The sequence below is a fragment of the Harpia harpyja genome, chromosome 4, assembly GCF_026419915.1.
Source record: "Harpia harpyja isolate bHarHar1 chromosome 4, bHarHar1 primary haplotype, whole genome shotgun sequence".
NCBI classification, from domain to species: Eukaryota; Metazoa; Chordata; class Aves; order Accipitriformes; family Accipitridae; genus Harpia; species Harpia harpyja.
In genome coordinates, this window is record NC_068943.1 from 82,548,842 (window position 1) to 82,575,032 (window position 26,191).

General features: G+C 40.5%; 1 protein-coding gene across 16 annotated transcripts in view; it reads left to right on the top strand.

Moving 5' to 3' along the window:
- TANC2 (tetratricopeptide repeat, ankyrin repeat and coiled-coil containing 2) overlaps positions 1-26,191 on the top strand; it is a 273,282-nt gene that overhangs the window by 99,334 nt on the left and 147,757 nt on the right. For 8 of the 16 annotated variants that reach the window (XM_052785087.1, XM_052785092.1, XM_052785093.1 and 5 more), the window contains 2 exons: positions 11,804-11,875; positions 17,407-17,586. In XM_052785087.1, coding sequence (XP_052641047.1) covers positions 11,804-11,875; positions 17,407-17,586 — 252 coding nt within the window. Of the gene's footprint in view, positions 1-5,534; positions 5,683-11,803; positions 11,876-17,406; positions 17,587-24,781; positions 25,355-26,191 lie in introns of those variants that run through there. The other 8 variants (XM_052785097.1, XM_052785101.1, XM_052785102.1 and 5 more) reach the window with 5 other exon arrangements.

Consider the following 26,191-nt stretch of genomic DNA (forward strand, 5'->3'; position numbering starts at 1 on the left):
TTCTAAAAACAAGGTTAACTTAAGCTGTTGCAAGTACTTGAAATATTTCGCGTGGGGTTTCGGTAGGCTGTGCTTGTGCTTTCCTAGGGAGGCAGGACAGCCGCTGAGCAGAGCATCTCAGAGACAAGAGCAGGAGCTCAGCCTTGTCGTGTGAAGCATTGCCATGCCTGTGCCCCTGCATGCATGGGTTTGCTTTTTCCGTGCAGTTACTGTCCTCTGTCTCCAGGTGCTGTACGGCAGTGGCATGTGGGGAGCGTCACCTGGTCTGACCGGGCACGGTGCTCTGGTTAATTCCTAGGGAAAGAGCTTGGATGGCATTTCGATTTCCATGGGTTTGGCCAAGGCCAAAATGATATTTTCAATGTGTCCGTCCGTTATGGGGTTGGGGGATTTTGGAGCCTTTTTTGAACGTGATAGGGCTTTGAATCCATAATAAATCCCCTTCACTGTTCTCTTTCTGTCATCGTTCAGGGATTGCTGAGTGCTAGCAGCAGACTGCCTGTCATCAGAATAACCTATTTTGAGCTTCAGGCACTTGCACCAATTTCTCAACTAATTTTAGGACAGATGACCACTAAGCTGTTCTAAAAACACCGACTGAACTTTTAATTAGAGGAACACGCACAAATGCAAAGACAAAATTTGCCCTACAAAATAGGTAACTCTTGCTGTAGCTGTTAAGAAAAGCATATGTTGTGTATAGTGTTAATTGTTTTTAGTTAATTACATTTTAACGTATTCAGTCAATTGGAATAATTAGTATATCTGTCATGCTTTTTATTTGAAGCCGAAAATGCTTGTGGTTGCTAAAGGTCCCAGACAGCCTTATTAGAGTATACAAGTATTTTATAATTTACAGATGGGGAGTGAAAGCGTGTTGAGCCAGTGATGACAAGGAGGGAATTTGGAAGTCAGTCATCGCTGATCCTCCTTCGCTCTTGTCCCCTTCCCTCCTCGCCAACATGCGTACGCTTCCCCACCAGACACCAAAAGCTCTCACATACAGAACAAAGGGTTCTTCCACCTTGTAACGAGTTTTAAAAAAATGAATGACTGTACTGTCTGTAGAGTTGTTCTTTGATCGCCTTTTGAAATATTCTGGTTATTGTTACATTTTCCTACCACCCCACCCCCCCCCACCCCCCCCCATTATTATTACGTCTATTCAGATTGGAAGTTGTAACAGTTCATAACTCGTTCTGCTTGTGTATGCTAACACCAGATTTAATTTTGTGCTACTTCAGCTTGAGAGTAAGACCTCCTTATCCCAAAATAGAGGAGACCACATCTTTCAAATGGTTAGAATGATATTTTGTTCTGCTGCAAGAAAAGAAACAATTTGTGCTCTAATGTAAATGAAAACATGTTTGTTTTCGTATTCTTCTGTTTAACTTTTAGCTCTAGATTATGCCTCATAGGAGCTGCTGGGTTACTGAATAAGGATAATTGAAGCTGTTTCCCCGCCATGGGAGCTCCTCTGGGCATTGTGTCTGAGGCACATTTCTGATGAGTTGGAGAAAGCCTGAGGCACGTTTGGGCAGAGTGGGAGAGAGCCCACGTGCGTGTCGGAGCAGCTGGTGAGGTCCATGGGAGGTGGCAAGGCTTGGGGAGAAACTGCTGCTGGGAGGGTGAGAGCAGGGTGCCTGGGAGGGGTGTGCTTTCTGCTCCTCCAGGCAGTTACGAAGATGGGTTTCCGTTTCACCATGGTTGAAATAACATAGGGTCGTCACAGCAGTAAGTGAGAAGCTGTACCTTGGAGAAGGGGAAGGGCAAAGGGATGGTCCTGTCTCTCTTCTCTCTGCACCAGAGCAGGGTGTTAGCTACTTCAGAGTGACTTCTCCAACTGGCTGGTTCTTCCCAAATACTTAATTGTGGGCATCTGTAACAAAGTTTCTTGTAAGATAACATTCAGTTACTCCAAGCTGCAAATTCTAGTATGTTAGTTCAAAAATGCCCTGCTATGGATCAAACAGCCTACTCCGTCAGTAGCAGCAGCAAGGAACAAGGCATGAGTGTTGACATCTTGGTTGAAACGGTTTCTTTCTGTACCAGTTTTCCAGCATGAGTTGTCTGTGCTGCAGATGTTGGAAATTTGGATTCCAAGGTGTGTTCCTCAGGTTGGAGTTACATTTTTGTTGTATGATGTAAAGCTGATTTGCTAATGAAGAGCCCGTCATTTGTGAAAGAGAAATGCTTGGGAAGGACCCCTTGGGCTCAGAGAAATTGCCTGGGTGGTGGTGGTGGTGCGGTTTGCTTTTAAGAAAGAAAAATTCAGGGGAGAGAAGGTCCAGGCTAACAGTCTGTGGAGGCAACATACCTCATTTACCTGTTGACTTCATTTATCTTCTGGGTGTCACATGGTTTCTTAACAAAAGGTCTTCATTCATCTACTTGTCAGAACAAAAATAAAAGAAGTAAAATGCAAAATGATGCGGTAATAACATGTTGCTAGATGGTGCTCAGATTGAGTTATCAGGTCTTCTGATTTAGATAGCAAAGCAGATATTTTGTCTGAAATAAATGTCTTATCATTGACCATGTTTTCCATCTCCTATGTATAAGGATAAATTTTAAATTTCTTCCAAAACAATTATCAAAATACTATTTTAAGTATTTGCTCACAAATTCTGAGAAAAACGTATTTTCTATCATGAAATCAGTATTACGTCCAATTATGAAACCTATTTATTGTCTTGTCTTGTAAAATAGATAATGCTTACATTTAATCCCACATCAGTGAATTTACTTCTCACTCTGGTGGTTTGATCAGCTTTCTCCAAGCCATCCGTTGCGGTTCCTCAGACTTCATTGAGTGGGTGGATAAAATTCCATCTCTTGTATCTCTGTTTGTGTTGCCTTACAATGACTTCTGAAGAGGCGAGCGCTTCTTATTTTTCTCCTCTCTGAAAGTTGTAACCGTGGCTCTTTTATCTGCTCATCCTGGGTGATTCTGTATTGCCCCCATAGGAGCTTGAAACATAATTTCAGAAAAATAATTATAAGTTGATGCACGTAGATTGCTGCAAATTAGTACCTTTCTGATTCAGTGACAGTAAACATTACATTCAGCTGATTACTTCCTACACTGCCCCATTAACTTTTATGTAGTTTCCAAAAAGACCAGCTTTACATTTATTTAAATGATTAAAATAGCGAGCAAGTGAGGGTACTTCTCTCTCTTTTAGTAACTAGATTGAAAGATTGCTCATCAAAGCAGTTTGAGGGGCAAGTACGGAAAATGCGAACAGTAAATCTAAACAAAATTACTCAGCTAATGCAGTGAACTTAGATGGCTTATTTGGCTGAATTTTTAGAAGCACTGATATGATTTAACCCAAATCTCACTGACAGTGAATGGAACTTAAGGAGTCTGAACAAGTCCAATTCTTTTGAAAATTTACTTTGCTAATCTGATTTTATATTGAGTTTGCATGCTGTCATTTTTTCTTGGTCCTCTTTTTAAATAAATATGCTTTTTTTAAGGAGAATAACAACAGTATATGCTTGATATAGGGATGTCTACATAAGCGAAATTAAGAGTTATGGTGAATTTTAAGTTTCATTCTATCAAAGATCATGGATGTTTCAGACTTTTTTTAATAAAAAGGTTATGAATAAACATAAAAAGAATCAACTGAAATCTTCAATGTGAAAATGCATGCTTCCAATATACATTCTTGAGCAACCAATTCTGAGATTATGAATTGAGTGGAGGTAGACTGACTTGTGGGTGGTGTTTTGTGTTCACCTTGGCTATTCAGAGTCCCCATACGTCTGCTTTTGCCCTTTCTCACAGCCATTTGGACAAATTAAAGAATGATGTTTTCCCTACAGATTGCTTTCTCCTCTTGAGATTGCTCCTTAATGAGCTCAGATACAATATAGGTACTGAGGGTAGCTGGTCTTTGTTTATAAATTTAGATAATGTACTTATTAATGCCATTTTAAAGTGTGCACATATTTTTATAGTTATGAATAAAATCTGTAATGTAATTTCATAAGCTTTAATGGAATAACCAAGCCAGCATGTGTACTTGTATTCTGGTCTTTAGGTGTATTAACAAAGTGGCAATAATACTAGGTTTCTGCATTCCATCGTGCCCTGTTACAGCCATGATTCCAGAAATAATTTGTTCATAATGTTGAACATTTTATGATAGTTAAGGTTATTTTCAAACCACGGACTCAGTTGGAGTCAGTGCATACCTTATGTCAGTACTGACTCCTCATTTACTCACTGCTCCTGTGTCCAGTGGGACTATATTTAACATACAATGAGGTAAAACCCCATATCTGTGTTAAATGTATATTCTTTTTCCACCTTAGCTAAAGTATTTCAAAACACAGTCTGGCATTTCCATTTTCTTAAATACTAGCATTTTGTTTGCAAAAAAGGAAGAAAGTCTTTTGATGGCCCATGGATTAACAATTACCAAATGCATTATTATATTTATGAAAACATTTCTGTGACCTCCATCTCCCATTGCTTTGCATAATAAACTGCACACAGCTGAAAAGCTTTTATTGTTTTGTTTTGGTTTGGTTTTTGGTTTTTTGTTTTTTTTAATCACAGCAGTGATATAATTGAGGTGGGCTTTTTCCTTTTTGACATTTTGAAATTTCACTGCTCGGCTTACCTCTGAAAAATACCTGCTTTTGGTGTGTGCTCTCAGTCACTGAATGAAGATCTGTTCATCTGGTGTGTGTAAAAGTCTAGGAATTAGGATTAGTTTAAATAACATTATCTTTAACATTTATTGCAGAAAAATAATTCTACACGGAAATAGTATGCCTTGTACGTCTTTTATGATTTGTGTGAATTATCAGAGTTTTTTATAGGGAAGCAACATGTTGGAAAAAGGTTGGAGCGCTTTTTTAATGATGTGACAATGAATAACCCAGGTCTGTCCTATAGTTCCATCAATAAAAATCTTCCACCCTCAACCCCCCCCCCCCCCCAGCAGCACTCCCACTGGGGAGTGGTTTTGGTGGGGGTAGATGCTTTATTCTGTTAGTAAATTAATGCAGTTCTTAATAATTTTAATCACCATAATTTTTATAATAATACTAATTTTAGCACAGTAATAATTTTTACATTTGTTTTCTGAAGCAGAAGACCCCCTCACAAACTAAATAATCAGGAGGAATTTTTGATTAAAATGACTCTGAAGTACAAGACTCCGTCCACTCTCCCCGCGTGCTCCGTTTGGGTACGTTTCGCCTCTCTCCAGGCACAGATCCCCCCTGGGAGAGCAGCAGGCGGTTGCGTTTGGCACATGTCCTTCCTTAGCCTGGCTGGAATCCATCGGGATTGCTGAGAGCAAGATTTGCGACTGCCTCTCCTACGCCGGGCTGAGCCGCTGCGGGCTCCAGGGATGGGACCCAGCGCTCCCACCCGCAGCAGCCGTGCCGTGAGGTCCTGGGACCGCTCATGCTGCCGTCACCGCAGCCTTTGATCCGGTGTGCTTTCGCTCCCTGTGGCAGTGTGATTTTTATTTCTTCTTTTATTTTTTTTTTTTTTTTTTTTTTTTTTTTTGCCTGTGTCTGTGTTTTGGGAGAACGATGGCAGTTGGGAGCCACATCGCCTTACGTTATGCCGTGCACAAGGCAGACCTTTCCTTCCGCAGGGATGCCAGGCTGGGCTGGAATCGGATCAGTTTCTAACTGCTGGACTGGCTTTGTGTGAGTCTCCTGTGTTTTCCAAATACAATTTTGATACGATGCAGATTTAAACTATTGATTTATAAGCTATTATAGTGGAGTGCGCTCTGTCAGTTGCTATTAGAGCAACGGCACATCTAATGCAGTCGGTTCTTGCAGCAGATTTCCCAGCATGCGTAAAGCAGGCTGACCCACCCTTTTATTTTTCTGCGTTAAAAACTGCTTTGTCAGATAAAAGAACTAGGAAGATGTTTAGTCACATTGTGTGTTTTAGACGCTGTTTTAATTAAACGGGGGAACAGGCGTATTGGGTTGCTGGCACTTTATTTAAAATGCTTTTTCTTTGCCTTTAATGTGAACACCTGGCAGCGAGGTGATGCTGAAGGTGCTGTGCTATTTGCTGACATCAGATCATGTTGTTGCAGATGCATCTTGCTCGTATTTGCAGACCGGTCTTACTAACTGCGATGCAGTGCTTTGTGCAGTGGATTTATTTAGTAGGATTGCTGAAACCCTTGGGATTTTCTTTTCCCTTCAGGAGCGGTCCATTCAAAGAATACAGTTGTTCTGCATATTGGAGAGGATTTGTTGTGTCATTGGTTTTAAATGGGGAACTGGTAGAATGAGGGGTGAGGGGGGAGACAAGCAGGCGAAGAAGAATGGGAAGCAGGCGTTTCTCAGACCCATTTATAGTAGGAGAGACTGCTTCTCTGAAGCTGTTACTAAACATGATTATTGAGATTACTTAATCTCTTTGTAATTGAGAGAAAGAATTAATAGCTATTCGCTGTATGCTTGGCACATAATCAGCCACTCAGACAGCCCTCTTTGGATTTCTGACCCCTGTTTCTGTCCAGCATCCCAGTTGGAGGGATATTAGATGCTGAGGAGACAGCATCTTTCTGAAATTAAAATAATGTGTAAATCTTAATGGACTTTCTTAACACTGAGATAAAAACAAAAAAATCACAAAAGTTTTTCTCCCTCTCATTGCTACTAGATACTGAGAGAATATGGATTACTGAGTCAATATTTCATGATGTCATTTACTTCCCTTGTGGCATTTGCAAAAAATACCTATTTTCTGTTTCTCATGGCAACTTCTGTAGAAGCTCCTTAACCAGGTTTATCTTGGTCTGTTCTGATCTTTATTTTAAATTAACACAGATATCTATGTTTTCTAGCAATGATTTCACAACCGATTTACTTTTGGTGACCTCTTTTAGATGTTGCATCTGAGGCTTTGTCAATAACTGTGGTGTTTCACCATGTTGACAATCGTTACAGCAACTGAGTTGATTGCGCTTCCACAAGCGATACTGTCTGCAAACTATTGTCTAGATAGTAGGTCATGCCTATAAATAATAGGTATTGCTAAAGCAAATACTAACAACTACCTAAAATCATGCATAAATAAAATAACTAACAGTATTGTTGGAATGACGGAGTCCTGATACGTACACAGAGGTGAACACTATCAAGACTGGAAACTTGAGCACTTGGAAGTTGGAAAACGTGAGAATTAATGTTCCCTTAGCAACAGTAATTTGCCCCTTTTTTTGCATGTATATTAAGATAACTCTTTAATTATGTATGGTATTGTTCCCTAGTAACCTTGCTCCTCCACTGTGGGGAATGGAGTGTGCTCAAAATTTTGATTTGTAGCAAAGAGAGGAAAAAAAATGAAACAGTTCAATCCTTCAACTCTTAACTGCAGGCTGTTGTTATCTTCCTGCAGTCCTCTGCCTTTTCACCATACATTTTAAATTCTGCAGGTGCCAGCCTTCTCCACTACCTCACGTTGATTTATTTGTATTTTTTTATATTTTATTGCAAGTATTCATTTCACAATTTCTGCTTGGGAAGGAGAAGGTGCCTGCTCTGCCCTGGAGGATCCATCCTGCCTGGATCTGCCTGTGGGAGGCTCCGTGTTTCCTGCTACTTTTACTTGAATATACAGGGCACAGCAGATGGGAAGGGTCAGTGGTCCACAGGGTGGAGGGTAAAGGGCTTCCCAAAACAGTCCCTAGCCTGTCAGGCTGCCTTATGTTAATACAGTGAACCTGTAGTTTTATTTATGCACATTAAGTGTGCACGCACATGCACTTCTGTACGTTTGTGAGAGGGACAGCTTTACGCCAGCTATGCTTGTTCTCAAAATACTCCTCATTAAAAGCCACTGAATGGTTTTGAGAATGCCCATTAGATTATGCTGTGTTTCAGGCAAGCTACAGCCTTTGCTGCAACTGCACCAAATGCAGCAGCAACGGGTGAGTGCAATTGCATGCCGACTAAAGACATAATATATGCTGACTCATCAGATTTCTTTTTTCCTTTCCCACCCTCCTAAATTGATTCGGGAAGTTAATTTACAGTGATCTTTCTCTCCCCCTTAACATATTGTGTAACTTGCAAATTACCTGAGAAATCTATACGAGACTCTGAATCCCGTGCAGCAGTTCCTGTGCTCAAACCTAATGACTTTGGCAATGAGTTGTCACCATTTGGCATTGCACTGTTGAGTGTTAAAGAGCATTAGAGAGCAGGACCACCGGGTCTGCGGGCCATCAGCTCTGCTGCCTTGGTTAATGCTTCTTCTCAAAGCACGAGTACTGGTTTTGTTATGTCCAAGTGACTGTATAGGAGAGGTCTTGTCCTTCCAAGTAATCTTAAATAGATTAATTCCTACTTAGGCATGAAGTATCCAACAGTCCTGGTGCTGGGGGGTTGGTATTGTATCTCTTTAACCTCCCATCATTGTATTTTGTAAATGTACCACACTCAGAAAATTGCTGCTTTGCTTCGGTAGGGAAGCTGACTTCCCAGAGACCCAAACCTACTCATTTTGGGCTAAAAGCTAACAGTTTTTTTTGTCAAAAATAAAGAACGTGCTTGTCCCTTAAATTTATTCCATTGTAGAAAATCCAAGTAGGATTTAGAATCCTGGTAAAGCTATTGGGTAAAAGCCTGTGTCTTCCAAACAGCAGCTTGCTTGTCCTCCATACCAAGAATGGTGTCAAGGAAAAACCTTGTTGCTCCTCTTAATGGGGGAACCACATTTTGGAAGAGCTGCAAACCAGTTGTGATAAAATGCAGGTTGATGCTTTGGTACTCTGGTTTCCCTGTTGCAACTCATGTCAGAAAAGCAAGAGACGCTTCCCTGTTCTCAGTCTCCAGTCCAACACTGGGTGGTGGTGGCTATTGTTGCTGAGAGCAGTTACAGGTCCCCAGAGAACGATGTCTTATTTTTCACTAATCTTTTGAATGTGGGGGGTAGGGGAATGGTGCTGGATCAAGTTTGTCTGAAGCAGGTGGGAACATAAGCCCAGCTGGCTGAGGAGGGAAGACCTCAGGAGATCTGCAGGAGCGGGAATGGGGCTGACCTAAAGCAAAACCATGCGGAGGATATGAGGGCAACGTGTTTTTAAAAGAGCCCAGTTACATGGGGGGAAAAAAAACAAAAGTGGGATGAGCACGGGTTCATACTTGGGCTGTTCGTTCATCTCCAGAATTCATCCCACCCAGCAACATTGACTGGAGAGGTCAGGTATCCCTTACTACGCTATTATGTTTTAAGCCCAATTTAGTCCTTGTAGTCCCTGAAGTCCTCTCCCCCCCCCCCCCAACTTCCAAAACTCTTCCATCCCTTTCAGGCATATATTAGAGTTTTGGGGTATTATGTAGCTCTTTGAGATGAATTAGAATAAGGACATTTTAAAGTTAATTTGGCACATCTGTTTATGATAGTGAAACTGTATTATTAACATAAAATATCAGCTCCCTTTGGTGTTCAAAGTATTTAACTGAAATGAGAGTTAAGCTGTTGTCTAAATCTTATTGCAAAGCACTATGGAAAAAGTTACTCTTTGAATTCAAGAAGAACTTGCAAACCAGGTTTGTGTCACCAAACATTCCTTCATTTTACTGTAGTTTTAAAAACAAAAATTGCATTAGATTTTGAAGTCTTATTTCAGAGGGTTTTTTAAATGTTATTTAACCCAACTGTGTTGTATCTTCCTGTCCATGGGGACCTCCTGGGTTATTCTCACGGCAGGACGGGGCCCTGTGGTCTGTCTCTGCCACGTAACCGGATCTGCATGTGTGATCTCCTGCAAGGTTGCATCCTGCAGCATCTCCTCCATTAAGAGTCCATGTCCATCAAAACCGATCCAGCCTCTTGCCAGCTCCATACTAGGGGAGAAAGGTTTGCCAGGACCCACCTGTAGATTAGTTGGACTGTCCTGGCAAGGTGTTCGTTTAGTGTCACTCACAATAACTATGCCGAAAAAACCCCAACTGAGTTTGTCTTTGATGATTATGTGGCTTTTGATAAATACAGGGGTTTACTCCTGATTTTAATACTTCGATTTTCTGTTTATAGCCCTCATCTTTTGAAACTTTCAATCCTTAAAATTATCTTGCATTGTGTATTTATGTTTTAAACTCAAAGGATTTTGTTTTCTTCGTAACTTAGAGGTTGTCCATGTGGACTCATAGCCGGGGGCGTTTAGCGGTGATGATTATATCTGTATGCAAAGCAGTGTTCAAAACCAATGTTGTGTATTACAAGTAAAAATACAGAGATAGTGATCTATTGATACTCTTTTATGCCAGCTGGACTGTAGGAAGGCTCAATGCAACTAATCCCAAGAAGGCATCTCCAGGCTAATAAAAGCTCCTATGAATACGTCAAAATTGTAGTCATATTTGCAATGTCACATCCTTCTTGCAACCAGAATAGAAAAGTGAGCAGGGAAAACGTCATGGTCTTGACACCTGGCAGTTGTGATGGCTTATCAGGGCATGAGCAGTTGATATAAAATAAGGGATTTCCAGGTTGCTTTAGCTGGCGTTAGGAGGCTGACCTTGATGTGCAGCTGTTGTATGAGCAGGGAAAAATGCAAAGGTGACAGAAAATTGCATTGCTGGCACCCATTCAAGTTGCCTGAACATGGCTTCAGGGAAACTGAGGACTGGAAACATTTTACCAAGGGAAGAGGAACCAGAAAAACTCTCTGTGGCTGGGGCTGTGGTCCTGCTTTTTTGGGGGGTTGGGTAGACTTAAATTTTCGGTCCTTACCAGTTCTGCTGTTGTGCTCCAATACACAACTTAGCTTTCAAGCCAGACTAACCAATGGGACTCATACATAATATGACTTTATCAAGTTGAATTACTTTATGGCATAACAGGCCTGTCCAACAAATAACTCTGGGGATATATAGATATATATATAGATAAAAGCATAGCAGAGTGCAGCTGCTTTTAGTATAATCGAAAAGTATAAATGCTAAAATTGACTACTGAGGTTTTTAAACAGCTATTTAAGAATTCAGTTATTTCGAAACTATTTTTAAAGATTCTAAAAGCTTCCCCTTCCCCTGCCATAAGGTGTAGTAACTGCTGAAATACATCCTGCATTTTAAATGCCTGTTTTTGCTTTTTCACAATCTGCACAGCTAGACTTCTTTTTGCTTTCAGCTGGCATAAACCCTGTGTACTCAAGCATCTATATTGATGTGCCTATCTATTGTTTCTAATCTGGTCAGTTGATCAATGAAGACCAGCATGTAATTAATTGTGTAATATTGTACACAATGTCCCACTCTACATTTATCCAGATGGATTTGTTACTTGTTAACTATAGCTGCTTTCCTAAACAGTTTCAAGAGGATATAATGGTTTTGTTCTTCCCAGCCTTCCTGTTTTTTAGCTGACAAATAATTTTAAAGGGAAACAATTTCATAGAATATTCTTTTCTTTTTCTTTTTTCTTTTTTTCTGGATATCTTTCTTCAAACTCTTAGTATTTTTTATATTTTGATAAAATGGTCCAAAGTGAAGGAACTAATTGAAGATGCACAATTTGGTTACTATTTCATTCAAATGTCAGTGGGGTCACTAGGAGAAATTAAAAGCCTAATTCTATCCTGAGGACCCCACAGATTTCATTTGCAGTGAGCTGGGGAGAAACTGGAAGGAACAGCAAAGGAGTCAGTCAGCAGTTTGCCCCACTTTCAGTCTGCAACAGGGACTTTTTGTTCTGCTGTGCCTACAAGATAGGTGATGGTACTCAAGGAAAAGTTGCATCTGCCTGACCTGTCCACTATGATGTTCTACTTCTGCTGTTTTGGTTCTCATGCAGATGGAGGGAACGAGGAGCCACCAGACCGAAGACAGGCAAGTGTAGACTCCCGTCAGAGCCGATCTGGGCAAGGTAAACGTTAGTGTTGTTCTGCCTCAGTGACTCGTTTCTCATTTGTTCACCTTTTATATATACATTTTGTGTTTTTCATAAGACTATGTAATCTGACGGAGTTTTGTAACCATTGTTATTACCCACATAGCTACAAATTTACTAATATTCACAAAACAGACTACCTTTGTGTAGTTTGAAGGAGTTCAGACTAACTCATGGCGCAGCACAGGCGTACCTGTAGAGTGTACGGCATCTCCATTTTGCAGACGGAGGGACGGAGCTTTACGCAGGGGCGGTTGTTGGAGCTGGTGGTGTAAGAAGGCTTCAGCATATACCAGCCCGAATCAACAGGCCATTCGGTGACCGCTTGCCTTCTCCCCCTGGTTGCAAAGGGGAGAAGCCAGCAGGTTCTCAATAACCAGGTTATCCTTCCCCTCCCAAGCCCCATGATGTGATAGAGGGGACCTGTGTGTTCCTGACCTGGGGGCTGAACAGCCGTGTTATGTCTTTTGCTTCGTTGTGTTTCATCCTACAGGAACAGGGCAAGAGGTCCCAGGAAAACCTAGTAAAAATAGGTTTTATATTATTTAAATAATGATTCTACAACCTCTTTTGTTCAGTATCCATTATTCACAATAGGCTTGGTGGTTAAAACCACCGCTAGAGCTGTGTAATGGGGATTTCTGTCACTGACAGCAGCAGCTCTTAGATCTGTGCTGGCTTATGTGTCCTTTGAAGTAGCTTACTTAAAGTTTTAAGCATTTGCTCATTTGTGAGGGTTGTGAAAATGCTGGTATTTTGACACAGCTCTTGAGACTAAGAAGCATTTTTTGGAAGCATGGCTCTTGTAGGTGCTATGTGCATTGACTTATTTTCTCTTTGGGATAGCAGCAATAATTTTCCCTTCATTTAGGTTCACATCTGTTGTTGTCATGGTGTCCTAATGACTTATTATGGAGACATTTTCTCCAGAGCATTGTTCTTTTTTGGCAGTATTCCAGTGTTGCCCGGGCAGAATTATTGCAAGTGATTGAAGCCCGCGATCAGAATTAGGGGGATTGGAATTTAGAGTTAAAACCCTTGAAGCCCTGTGAAACGTCAACAGCTGAAACTGCTCTGTTAACATAGGATCTTTTTATTAGTATTTTAAAATTTATTGTTTAAAATTTTCTTATTTTAAAATAGAAGAGTTAAAATAAAATTAGGAAGGAAGAAGGGCATTTATAACTGCACATACTCCATGATAGCTCGCATACAAGTAGCCTTTCTGTGCTTCGAGAATACGGAATGAATGGTTGCTCTTTTCCAGACAGTGTTAGCTCAGATAAAGTTGCTGTTGTGTTACTTCTGCAGGCTGAGCCTTGGCTGCTTTCTCTGCCGTTAGTCCCTGTGATGTCCTTTCATTTGTGTGGGTTTTGTCTGTTGGTTTGTTGTTACAAGATACAGCAGCTCAGATGCAGCTGCTGATGGGAGTTGCCTGCTGGGTTTCCGTACGCTTGTTTCAGACATTCTGTTTGCTCAGGTTATGTTTCAGCCTATTTATTCAGCATCGCGGCTGCTGTGGAAAAGTACCAGTTTTGGGCAGAGGACATGGGGCTTTTCTTGCAAATACTTACTTGCCAAAGAATGACCAATCTCTATCTGTTTGCCTCAATGAGTATGACTCTAGGAATTGCAGTTAGCTAGCAAGAAGTTGCAGCATGAGAGGGAGTAGAGGGAGAAACAGGTAAAAAAATACTTCCAACTTCTTGGAGAGATAAGCTTCTGTGCTAAATATTTCCATTTGGATCAATGGATGCAATTGTAGATGCAGGCTTTCTACAGTGTAGAAGAAGTCTCTTTGCTCTTTAGAAGTATTATATTTAACTTGCCCTGGTCCGTGTCTGTAAGTTGCTATCTATCTGCACATGTTAACATGTATTTATCATAATGATGGGTTAAGGGGTTTTATTATGCTCAGATAAACCAGCCAACTGAAACGATGCAGTCGTCCTACTTGTGTTTAAACTTCCATGTTGCCAGGTGTGATGCCCAAGTATTGTAGCTGTCTGTAAAGCTTTATTATCTTGGAAAACTTCAAGAAATAGTTCATTAGTTCAAATATGCACTTTGCAGTAGCATTTTATTTAAATATATTTTATAGACAAACTGTCAAAGTTCCAGTTCAGCTGTGAATGATCCCTAATTTGAGGGTTTGATAAACCCAATATTCTTTCTGACTGGAACAAATTTAGAACTGTTTCAATTACCTTGCTTGTGTTTGTTTACTCCAGCAAGGTTGCGAGAAATTTTGACATCTGTGGAATGAAAATAGTACCTTGTGGATATTTTGTGAGTTCACTGATTTTGTTCTGAAGCATTTGAATTTTAAGAGGGAAAATACTCCTGAAAACTTTGCAAAGATATAATAACTTTTACTTCTATATAAGATACTGCCCCCAATTGCCTTTGGTTTTAGGTAAAGATTGGCCAAAGATACTGGGAACTTACACCATGATAACCAGTGAATTGCACACAGACTTTTACATCTTACCCAGACCTTAAGTCCCAGACCTTAAGTCCCAGACCTCACAGTTCCCTCAAACCCCAAAATCTAGCCTTGGGAAATCTGAACTTTGTTTTTAACAATCAAAATCAATGATGGCAAATCTTTTTTTTTGTGTCTCGTGCCAAATGTATTTTGAAAAAACGTCGTAGCTTGTTTCTGTCGAAGCCAATGCCGATTTTGGCACTGATGCCGCTTTGCCTTTCCTGGCACTTGCAGGTGATTATGAATAGGCTTGCAGAGTCAGCAGAGGTGTTCAGCTTGCAGTAACCCTGGAAAAAGCAAGGCCCTCCATCAGCTTACGTCAAGTAAGCTATATATGGAGCCAGTAATTGCAATTGGTGATGCACAGCTGGAAGAAGTCAATTTTTTTTTTTTGCTGTATTAGCAGCATGCTATCATATTATGCCCTCCTGGAAAAAATATGCCCAACTGCACTAACAGAGCCACTGCATCTTTTGGATGATCAGTAGGAAAAACTTAGAAACAAGATCATCAAACTTGAGATTTTGAGCTCTGCTGAGCAGTAGCACTGTGCTGTGTGGTGTGTGTGTGTGCGCGACTTGGGCTTGCTCTTGAGAGCACGTACGTTTCTCCAACATACCTTGTTTGTCCTGTCTGCCTGATGTGCTGCCTAATGTCCAATGGAAGGAGACCTGAGAAATGGCAGTGTTCATACCTCTGGAGCTGTGGTTGTTGTGTGTAGCTCAGACGTGTGTCAAGTGGGAGACCCCATGATGGTGCTCAGCTGGCTGAATGCGGGTGGGTGCAGTGGAGCTGCCTGTTGCCCTCAACTGCCTTTGTAGCCCATGGAGAGGTCATGGATGGAGTCAGTGGAGTGTCCAGGCTGGGATACTTCTCTTCCTGAACCAGAACCCTAAAACATGTCATTAGATGAATCTTGTCCTAAACTCCCGGCCTTCTAGAAGCTCTTCTAAACGGCTTGCTTCCATGTAGACACCTCTTTTGCAGACATCAAAATTAGATGAGAGGAACGCATTTTCAGCACACCAAAGTACTGCTGGTGTGTGTGATTGAAGAGGACTGATGAAATGCTTTGGAGATGGGCATAAGCACAGACTTGATGTCTGTAACGAAGCGGTGCTGATGGTAGGTGGGTCACAGTGGCACATGGCAGCTTCACTTGGACGGGTCTTGGGTTGAGAAGCAAGGCTGAGCTGCTGCTCACGTAGAAATGGTAGTAACTGCAGGGAAAAGGTGGTAAGGCAGTAATTCTAGTTTTCTCTGAGTATAGCCAAATATTTTTTTTTTTTATATACACACACACATATATATATTTACATGTGTATATCTACATAAAAGGCATGATATTGTCAGCAACAGCATCTTTCAATAAATAAATAAAAAAGAATACAATGAACTCTTCCCCCTTAAAGGGATGTACTCCGTTAGAGCATTTCTGTGCACACTTAATTAAAGCAGCATGAAGTGAATAGAAAAACATCAGTGTCTGGCTCATAGTTTGTGGCAATAATGACATTCTCAGATGAATAAAACATATTGAACTGTAGCATACTTACTGAGCATACTGAAGTTAAAAAAAAAATCACCTTTGTAAGGATTAGGTTTTGAATATGTGTTCAGTAAACTACTGCGAACGTGGCAAGTGTTCAGGAAGCAAGTGAGTAAAAGTTGTACTTTGAACTGTCAAAAATAGTGTATGTGTAAAGTGTGTTAGCGTTTGGTTTCTTGTAAAGAATGATACAAAAATGCTGAGATATTCCTGAAAGTTGGCATCAGTAATAGATGGATTTTAGCCACAAATGATGCTACTTCTTTGCACGCTTCAGGAACTTGTCCAACATTTTTGACGGTTATTTCAATCTGGATTTTTCCTCTGATCATAAACAATACGTTGGGTTGTTCACATTGTTCTTTGGATGTCTGGAATAAAGTTAGTCCGTCGTCACCTCTGGACGTTACAATATTTGAGCCATTTACCCTTTTGTCTTCTCCCCACTTCTGCCTGTATACCCTGCTGTCTAGCAGTTAAATTTCCTCTTTTAAACATGTTCTCGCAAGCCATTGAGAACAGCACAGCTATCCAATGGAAATCAAATAATGAAGGCCTCTCTGGAGGCAAAACATCAGTAGGCACTAAAAACTAAAATCCATCTCTTAAAGGTGTGTCAAGTGTAGTCTTACATTATCTGTAATGAAATATCAATGCTAACCGTTTTAAGTTGGTTTTGCAGAAGAATTATTAGTTGTCTGTGTTAGGTTGTTAATCTTATTGACTAGAGGTGGAGAACCACGTGTTCTTGACCCAGAGGTTTCCATATTCTGCAGCTAATAGGAGGAACCTTATGGCTCCCAACTCTCATTAATATTTATTGCAACAATTAGCAATATGTGCCTTTATTGTTCTATCTCCACTTGTTGTCATGTTATTTGGTGTCTTCCATGTGGATCTGTAGTGATGTGACCCCCATACAGGCTTTGCGCGTCTCTGGGTGCTTCTGTACGTTTGTCAGGGGAGAGTTGGAAGTGGTGGCTGCTTTTGGAGGCTTTTGTTGTTCAGTTTTGTTTGGGGTTTTTTTTAGGCTAAAGGTTGTCGTGTTAAAATTTAATTCAACTGGCAGGCTTTTAATTAGAAATCCGCAAGCAAAATGCACAAGAAACTATCAGTAAAAGGATGATTGCTTTGTTTGAATTATATTTAAAACTGGTGACTCTAGGACTCTGAAAGACAAATTAAAAAAATGAAAATAAATTCCTCGTGGTTATGCTGTTCACAATCTAAAGACGTGTGCTGAGATGCTGTTCCAGAAATACAGTTTATTCAAGGGAAGTGTCAAGACCGTGCGAGATGAACAGGAGAAAGCAGCCGTCCCTGCTCCCTGCAGGGCTGAGAGCGGCGTGCAGCGAGGTGGCTCTGCGGCTGGGCTCACCCGAGCCAGACAGTTCTCTGTCTAGGAATGATAAAAGCAGGAGACTCCCTTGTATTCTAACCAGTTCCTTTTTATTTTTATATTCCCATCAGGCACCTCCACAGAGAACGACTGTGCTTTTGAACCAGACTACGCTATTCCGCCACTCCCAGTGACCGAAGGTATGCAGCACATTCGGATTATGGAGGGCATGTCCCGCTCCCTTCCATCCTCCCCCTTACTCACACATCAGTCTATCAGTGTTCGGCTCCAACCTGTGAAGAAGTTAACTGGTAAGGACTTTAAATAAAGTTCAGTGGGGCTTTTAAGGTCCGTTGGTGCAAAAATCTGTAAGAAAACACTTTGAACAAGCTTCTGTGTACAAGTCATCATTTGTTTATTATAGCAGCTACTTTAGTGAAAACCAGGAATGGATTGGATTTCATGCTGACAGAGAAATCTTTCTATTCTGAAAATGATCTTTCTGTTTTACAAATATTCTCTAGTTTTCTGAGAAATTTCTATCAGAGTGTATTTCATTTCCACTTTGTGTTGTGGTTTATGCACAGTGGAAGTGTTACAGTAATTTTAAAGAACTTTATGCTAAAATTTTGAATGCTGAGGGAATACATCAGAAAAAATGATAAACTTATACAGCAAAGTGATTTTTTTCATAGTTCATGCATATTTTTAAACTGTTTATCTAATCTGCTGGGATTGTGGTTTGAACACCTAGAGATTTTAAAGTAGTTGGATTTTCAAAAGCACTTGGAGTCTAACATCCACGTAAAAGCCTGACATCGTATTTCTACTGGTAACAGTTTTGAGAAACTTGCTTCTTGCCTAAAATCTGACATCCCTCTGTGCCCATCTTTAAAAACGATCAGCCAGTGTACTGCGTTTGTACTGAGAGAAACCTCCAAAGATAATTTTTACCTGATATTATCTGATCTATTGCGACAAAAGGGAGCTCTGATACACTTTGTACCTTTTGTTTTCCCTGCCCTCTGGTGAAATGAGAAATTGAAAAGGACAGAAGGAAGATTCCTGAATCGTGACAGAGTCACTTTGCAGGATCTCATGGTGGCCTGAGCCTGTCAGTAGCAGTGGAGCTCAAGAGGTGCAAGAGAATCAGGCGGAAGGAGTTTTAAAAGGACATGAAAATAGTTTAAAAGGGAAGTTTCAGTGCCTTACTCAGCTGTCTTCAACATGAGTTTCCCATCACTAAGAACTTCTAAAGCGTGGCTGATGTTCTGCCTTAAAATATGAAGGCCTAAAACAACTTCTTAGTGGAAATGAGAACAGCTATGTACTTCAGAGGCTGGTTCTTCAGGAGGGCCAATGATGTGACACTTGGAGGATTTGTGGGGTTTTATGGATTTGGGGTTTTTTTTGAAACGCTTTCCTTTTTAAGAATATCCTTCAGTTTGCAGTCGAGTCAGGGCTGTGCAGCTGGATGTTCAGAGCTCCTTTCTGTTTGTCCTTCAGCATTTCCTTCTCTGTTGCAGAACAGTTAAGCATTGTACTTTACCAGAGTAGCTGCTAACACTAGATTTTTAAAAGTTCAGTTTCAACTTATAGATTCATAAAATTCAGTAGTGGATTACAAAAGTAGTTTCAAAATGCAATCCATTTCAGCTTAGTGACTCTAAAACCTTGTTATTTTTTATTGTAGTTATCAGTACTTTCCTCTGGTATGAATACGTTGCTTGCAGCACTTCGTGGGGTGGAAATTCTGTGTGTGCTTGGTTTGTTTTCTGGTTTTTGTTTTTCTTTTTTCTTGTCATGCCACACAATAATGGGTAGGTGTGGAATCCACAACCTTCCTGCCACGAAAAGCATAGGTTATGAAAAATGACAAAGATAAATCAAGGCTATTTTTAATTCTCACAGCATGTCTGTGCTTGTTTAATTTATTAAGTAATGTATAGCTAGTTTGTTCCTGCTTTTCCTGAGTTTTCTCCCATGATCCTCACATTCATCCAGTTTCCTCCTCCTTTTAGTTTTTGATTTACTTGTAGTTTTCTTCTTTGTTTTGTGTGGCTTCCTTAGTAGAGGCAGGTAATATTAGCCAGTTCCATAGACCTTTTTTCAGTTAGGAAAGGATGAAAAGCATTGTATTTTACAAATAGTTTAGGCCTTTGTAGTATCTTTATCTTGTTCATTATTCTTCTGTCCCCTTCTTTTGACTATAATCCTTTGTGTTTATATGATCTCCTGTTGGAGCTCTGAGTAACGTTATATTCATGTATTTACTTGAACAGTTCATTACTCTTCTCTGAAATACTTGCAGAGGGTTTTTGCTGTACCCCATGGAAAGACCAATTTTTCTTATACCGCTGCAGCTCCATTTCTCTAACAACTTCCAGCAAGCTCAGCAAGCTGCCTTGGTGTAGATCTGCTGGATTTCTGGCTTGTCAACAGACATTAACCTCCTCCCACTTTTCAAATCACAACAGTTCATCCTAGCAGATTAAGCTCCACGTATTCATAATTATCTTTTTCTGGGTGGAAACAGCTCAGACTCCATTCAGCTCCAAACTTGGAAAGCTTTAGTTGGAGTTGTTGGGGCTGCTGTTTGGAGTGTCCCGCTTGTTCCTCAAAAGACCAGATATTGAAATCCCAGCAGTGGCTTTTGCAGGTAGTAATTCAAAGAAAAGGATCGTGATTCATACAGACTTCAGGGGTTTAGGCAGTTTGCTGAAACGTGTGCTCAAACACCAGTGAGGTGGTCTTGTAGAGCTGTGCTGTGGACATTCAGCTGGTGAAAATGCATACGCCTCTGTCGGTCTGGTTTGCAAGCTATATGCAATGAAATCTAGACCTGAACAAGATGTGTACAAAACAGGAAGACATCAATAAAATGCTGATAATTGTTATTACACAAAAGTAAGAGAAGAAAAGCGTAGGCTCCTGGTTTTGTTTGGAGGTCCGTTTTGGGGCCACACACAAGAATCTGTTGGAAATTGATTGGGAAGATGACTATGTCTGTCTTCTACTTGCATTCTTTTCCTTTTCCATCTGTTTTAAATATCCTGTTCCGGCTAGGCTGAATCTGGTATAGCATGAAAACACATGATAATATTTTGCACGTACATGTCTTGATGACTCCAGTGCAGCTCCTGATACACTTTGAATTCGAAGTGTGTTTCAGTGTGTTGGTGGATTAGCATGATTTTTAAAATTATTAGTGTAATTTACTGTTGATATTGTAAAAGGAAGGTGTTCATTTTACATCCTCATGCAGTCATTGTAGGAATTTGTTTGCTTTCATTAAGGTAACCTGTAAAGGAACTGGGAAAGTAATGCTTTCCGCTCTTTGTTATTCACAGTACTTATCACGTTTCTTCAACTATTCCTTATCATCTGTCTCTCTTATTTACTACTGATCTGAGAGATTTAAAAAGCAGAAAAATCCCTTGGCAGCAGAAAGAGATGGCTGTTGAATGACTGACCGTTTACTGTATCAGCAAACAAAAAGTTGGGTTTTTTTTTCTGGTGTACATTGGCTGGCCATTTGTAAAGATCCTCTTCATTTTTATTCATTAGTAAAACACCATGATCTGTAAAATAAAGAAAATTTGGTTTAATATTAGATTCGTGAAGACAAGTTCACAGCCTTGCGCTATTTTTGGATGTGTTTCTTCCCAATTTTGACCAATACCCCTCTACGATTTTACAAAAGTCTTGTAAGTGCCATCGTAGCATACTCAAAATCTGGTAGAACTGATAAGCAGCTTGGTTTAAAAAATCTTCATGTGACTGTGGGAGCTTTCAGATAAAAATAAGCAGCCAGCAGTTTGACGGTAAATGCATGGAGACATTTCACAAAGTCTCACTGGCTGTGATGGTTTCCTCTTCTGCTTTGTCTCGTTGTGCTGTCCAGTTGTTAATCCTACACAATAACAGCAGTGATTCCTTTTGGAAAAGGGATGAGGGTGATTCTGGGAAACTGAAGTATTACAAAAAGAGGCTTTTGTCCGTCTGACAGTTGCCACATGGATTTTTCAAAGCGACCTTCAGAGCATAGAAAATTGTTGAGAAATTATCCAATTGTAGGGGCTTTTTCATGCTGTTAGCTTCTTACATACATTTGTGTGTGACTAACCCATTCATGTCATAATTTCCATATCTGCGGAGTAGTTGGATAGCGGAATAGTACTATCTGTTACATAAAAAACCTTTGTTGTCTTGTGTATTTTTTTCTTTTTTTACTAAAGATTTAATTCCTAAAACCATTTGCAACAAAACGTGACTCCACCAACTTCTGCATTTATGCTTTCTGGAATTCTTCAGAGATGAAAATTTGAATACGAAAGACTTTTTAGGCTCTTAACAAGATGATTTTCTCACGTTCGAGGGCTAAAGTATCTTGGGTCATTCTGGATCTGCATGTATCCATTCCAGTGTAGTAGAGTAGGTCTGTCAGCTCTGATGGGGAAAGCAGCTACCGAGATGGCCCTTTTTCATGGGCATCACGGGGTGTCACGTTAATTTGGGGTTTAAGTTAGCCCTTGAGAAAGGAAAAGAAACCTGTGTGGTGCAGAGAAACTTGCCCAGTAGAAACTGCGATGCTATCTATCTATTTATTTATTCATCTATTTATAATATAATCTTTTAAAGTTCTTAACCTGGCTGATTTGTAAACGTCAGCTTTTCATCCACAGAAAAGTTCAAATGTCCACTTCTGCTAAAAAGCAATAGGAACACGTTACACAGTGTGTTAAGTTTCTTTCCAGAGGAACTGAGGTCACTTGCTAGCCTGTTGGTATCTGGGTTTTCTATGTATGGAGACTTGGCTGGATTCAGAGGTTGATAAATATTCAGTATGGTTGCAATTTTCACTCTGCTGAATAGTCTGGTGATTAAGGAAAACTAAGGTCATTGTGGCTCTAAAGGGTGAAGTAATAGTAAGCATAAGTAATCAGCTCTCCCTTTCCTGCCTGTATAACCTATTATTTAGCAGTGGCTAAGAACGTATTTTAGATTGGCATGTTCAACCTCCGTTTATGCTGTTTAATAATTTTTTTTTTAATAACAACAGTGGCTTTATTAGCAAGTGTAATGTGAAAAATACATAATGAAAAGAAAAAAAAAAACCAACCCGTACCAGCCCAGGATAAGTATGTACAAGACACCATTTTGGTTTCTGTCTGGAATAAAATCAGCACTTAAAAGTTACCATGCTTACTGCACAAAGAGAACAACTGTTTTCAAAACCGTTGGGTTAAATATTCTACTACACATCAAAAGTGTATCATTGATGACTCAAAGCCATGGCTGCAATGAAAATAATGCTATTGCATTGTATACCTTCATTCAGGAAAGCACTGCTTTTCAGGAGGGTGCTTATAGAGATGAATGTATCTAAGTGCTTTCCTGAATCGATGCCAAAAATAGTAACCCAGCGTTGTATTAGGTTAAAAGATGAGATATTGGGCTGAAAGAGTCAGCTACTGATGCTTTATTCTATTACTGTGGAACCTACCACGTGCAAAGGGTTTGCACAAAGCCCAGTGCCGCACCTAACTCCTCCTCGGGAAAGATTTTTAATTTACATGCTGTAAATTCATATGCGCAGGGATAATTTTATTCATCACTGTACTTGGCTATTTCTATTTTTTTCTATTCAATGACAGATTGCAAGCTTTAGGATTCTTTTAGAAAGAGCATGTGTGTGTGAATGCCCATATATAGAGGAAGAAGGGGAGAATATTGTCAAGAAATTTAGGAGGTAAATCATGTTTTTCTAAAAGTGGCCTAGATGTTTCGGTTTGGATTCTCAAAGGCCCCATTCCTCCTGTATCCAGCGTGAATTAGACGCTTCAGCGTCTTTGAAGACACGGACCTGAGGACCTGGTTTCATTGCCAATCACCTGCTTTGAGAACATTCCTCCCCTGCGCTTTCAGAATCTGGGAACTTTCCCTAAGATTAAACTTCATAGAAACGAGTAGGAATGTTCCTAGGTGTGTTTAGGCAACTGATAGCATCCTCTTTCCTAAAGAAAACATGTACTCTTTAACTAGGTCCTTCAAAGATGGTGAGAGCAGAGCTAAGCAGGCTGGAGACTCGCTTTTCCCTGTGACACCAGTGGGGACCCACCACTGTGGTTCTTAACACCCTCCAGATCCAGCCGAGCTGGGGACACCCACGAGCAATGTCCCCTGTGCCACCATCACCCGTGTCATTTGTAGTGCTGGAGTCTTGTCATCACCCCGTCCTTCTGCAACCTCCTTTGTATTTCTTGGGAACAGCCATAGGGATTGTAATTTCTTCCTTCTCTCTATCTTCAGCAAATGATTGAATATTCTTGATGCTAATTGTAATTGTGGGACTAAGCAAGCTGAGATCTCTTTACTTGAAAATGAATTGTTTCTTGTTTAATGGTGACAAACCCAGATTAATAATTGCAGCCCTCTGGGACTACTTATTCTCTTGAAACTATTGCACTAACTCAGCTGGGTGTGAACGTGAGAGATGGTGAGGCAGCTGCTTTAGGTCTGTGAGTGTTGGGCAGAAGCTGGCTGTGTGGTACCTGTTTGTTCAAATAAAATAGGGAAATCAATGGAAAGGATTTCTAAAAGTTTAAATTTTGATCGCTGAGCAGAGACTTCAGAACTACAGTGTTGTATTGGCTTTTGGGGAAATAGTTGCAGTTCTCTTGGTCACAGTGTATTGTCTATTTGAGCACAAGCATTAAGTGAAAAGCATCTGATGATGAGTGTGTAAAATAATGTGTTTTTCCGCCTCTGTGTTACAGCATGGAATATAAACCTTGGTCTTATTTACAGCTTGCTATGGCAACTGTATATGAATTGGCTTTCACTGCACTGCTTTATCTGGAGATGCTTTAGGGGCACCGTCAGCCTTCGTTGCACAACAGCAACTGGCTTACAGGTTAATTTGGGGATATTTTCCTGTCTCTTGGAGGAGCGGCTGGATCTCTGGTTGGTGGCACTGCCGCTCAGGCAGTCAGCCACCTGATGGTGCTGCAGTGTGGTTCATCTCAGGCTTGCTCCCATAAAGACAGAGCTTCTTACCTGCACGGAGCTACATGATACCTGTGGGTCTCATTGGTACCCTTGTTTTTCACAGATGTTAGTTTGGATCATTGTTAGCAGCCTGCCATTTTCCTTACTTAATAATTTCAGTTATTTGAAAACGCTGCAAAATCACGTTGTTTTGTTATGTTTTGGTACAATGCTCCCAATGCAAACGTGTCTTGGATTGATGCAATTGTGCGTGTGATGATTTGTGCCGACTGCTTCAGTCTGAACAATGAAACCTGTCTCCAACCGAGAAGGGGATGCTGCAGCTTTAAAGCATCCAAGGGCTTACAGCCTTTTAGTATAAATTGTTCCCAGAATCCATGTCACAACTCCTTATATGGTGCTGCTTTTTTTCTCTTAGTTGCCTAGACAACAGCAGCACTGCACCATTCATCAGCTCTGGTCCTGGGCTGCATTGCTAGCCCTTCGGCTTACTCCAAAATGTTCAGGAGAGCATCAGTGAATCATTCACTCCGGTATACTGCGCCATTATTTACCTATTCTTCCAGCAGTTTGCTCTAACAAAAGAGCAAATTAAACTGCGCCATAGAAAGAAACTGTAAAAATACTTCATTTTTCCCCCAAGGGAGGCGTATAGTCTACATTTGCTGCAGCATTCTGGAAGGAAAGGCTCTTTAATGCCGAGAGACTTAACGAGGAGAGAAAGCTCTGTGTCTGTAAGCTTTTCTGAAATCATCTTCGAGCCTGCTCCCCGGGGACAGAGAAGATGCAGAAGTGATGCTTGTTAGGGGCAGTAGGCACCGCAGGGAGGTGGTGGTTGTGCTTTTGGGAACCGAGCTTGACATCAGCAGCGGGAGGTGTCACCTGTAACATCATCCTGACGTTGTGAGCAGCAATATGGAGCTAGCGCTAGGGAGAGGTGTGGACCAGAGGAGGATCTTTACTGAAGTGCTGCTCTCAAGGCATTGGTACCCGTGAATTAACAGGCTTGCTGACTGCCTGCTGCAAGATCGCACGCTCTCAGGTGATGGGGAGAGAAAACAAAGCCTTGTGAGTATTTGGACAATTTGTCTTGCATGGACTTTGATTTAAATTGTGTTAGGCGTTCCTCGGCCTCCTTTAACTCTGCAGAAAATCAATGTAGAATAAGGGATTCTGATGCTCCTAGTTTACAAGGAAGCCATTATTAGAAGGTGTTTAGTATCGGTAAGGGTTATGCTGCTTGGGTTATTTTTCTTTTAGTTGTTGTTGCAATACTTTTACATAATCTGAGTTTGTCACCTGCTTGCTAGGTTGTGCAGAATTTCACGTACAAAATATAAAATGAATGTGCAGTGAAAAAATTCCACTTTTCAGCATTGCTAGAATAGAACTACTGTGGAGTGAATTGAAGAATACTACAGATACCAAGAGTGTTTTGGTTTTAAAATTTTAGAACAATGGAGTTGAGGTAAGGTTTTCCTTTTGTATTGCAAAATGACCGCAAATTAGATTTGAGTGCATTATAAAACCCCTGTGTGCTGAGGGAGAGATGTATTTCCTTCTCACTAAAAGAGTGAGATTTTTAATTCTATGCTACTAGAAGAAATACAAATATATAAACAATCGTTTTTGAGATACAATTTGAGGAAAGGGTATTCAAGTGCCTAGTGCTCATGTTGCAGCTAATTTTTGAGGGGTGTTGTGCTTAAATTTTTTGGTGTCAGGACAGACTTTCATCCTTTTTAGGGATTTTTATATCACACTGTTTGCAGTATGCTTACATTTCTTTTTATTGCTTTCTTTAAGTGTCATACTGTCAGCATGACATTGATCTGAAATTCGTGTTTTTCATGTAGGAGTGGAGGCTGGATTGGAGGCCCACTCTTGCATTTCTGAACTGCACAG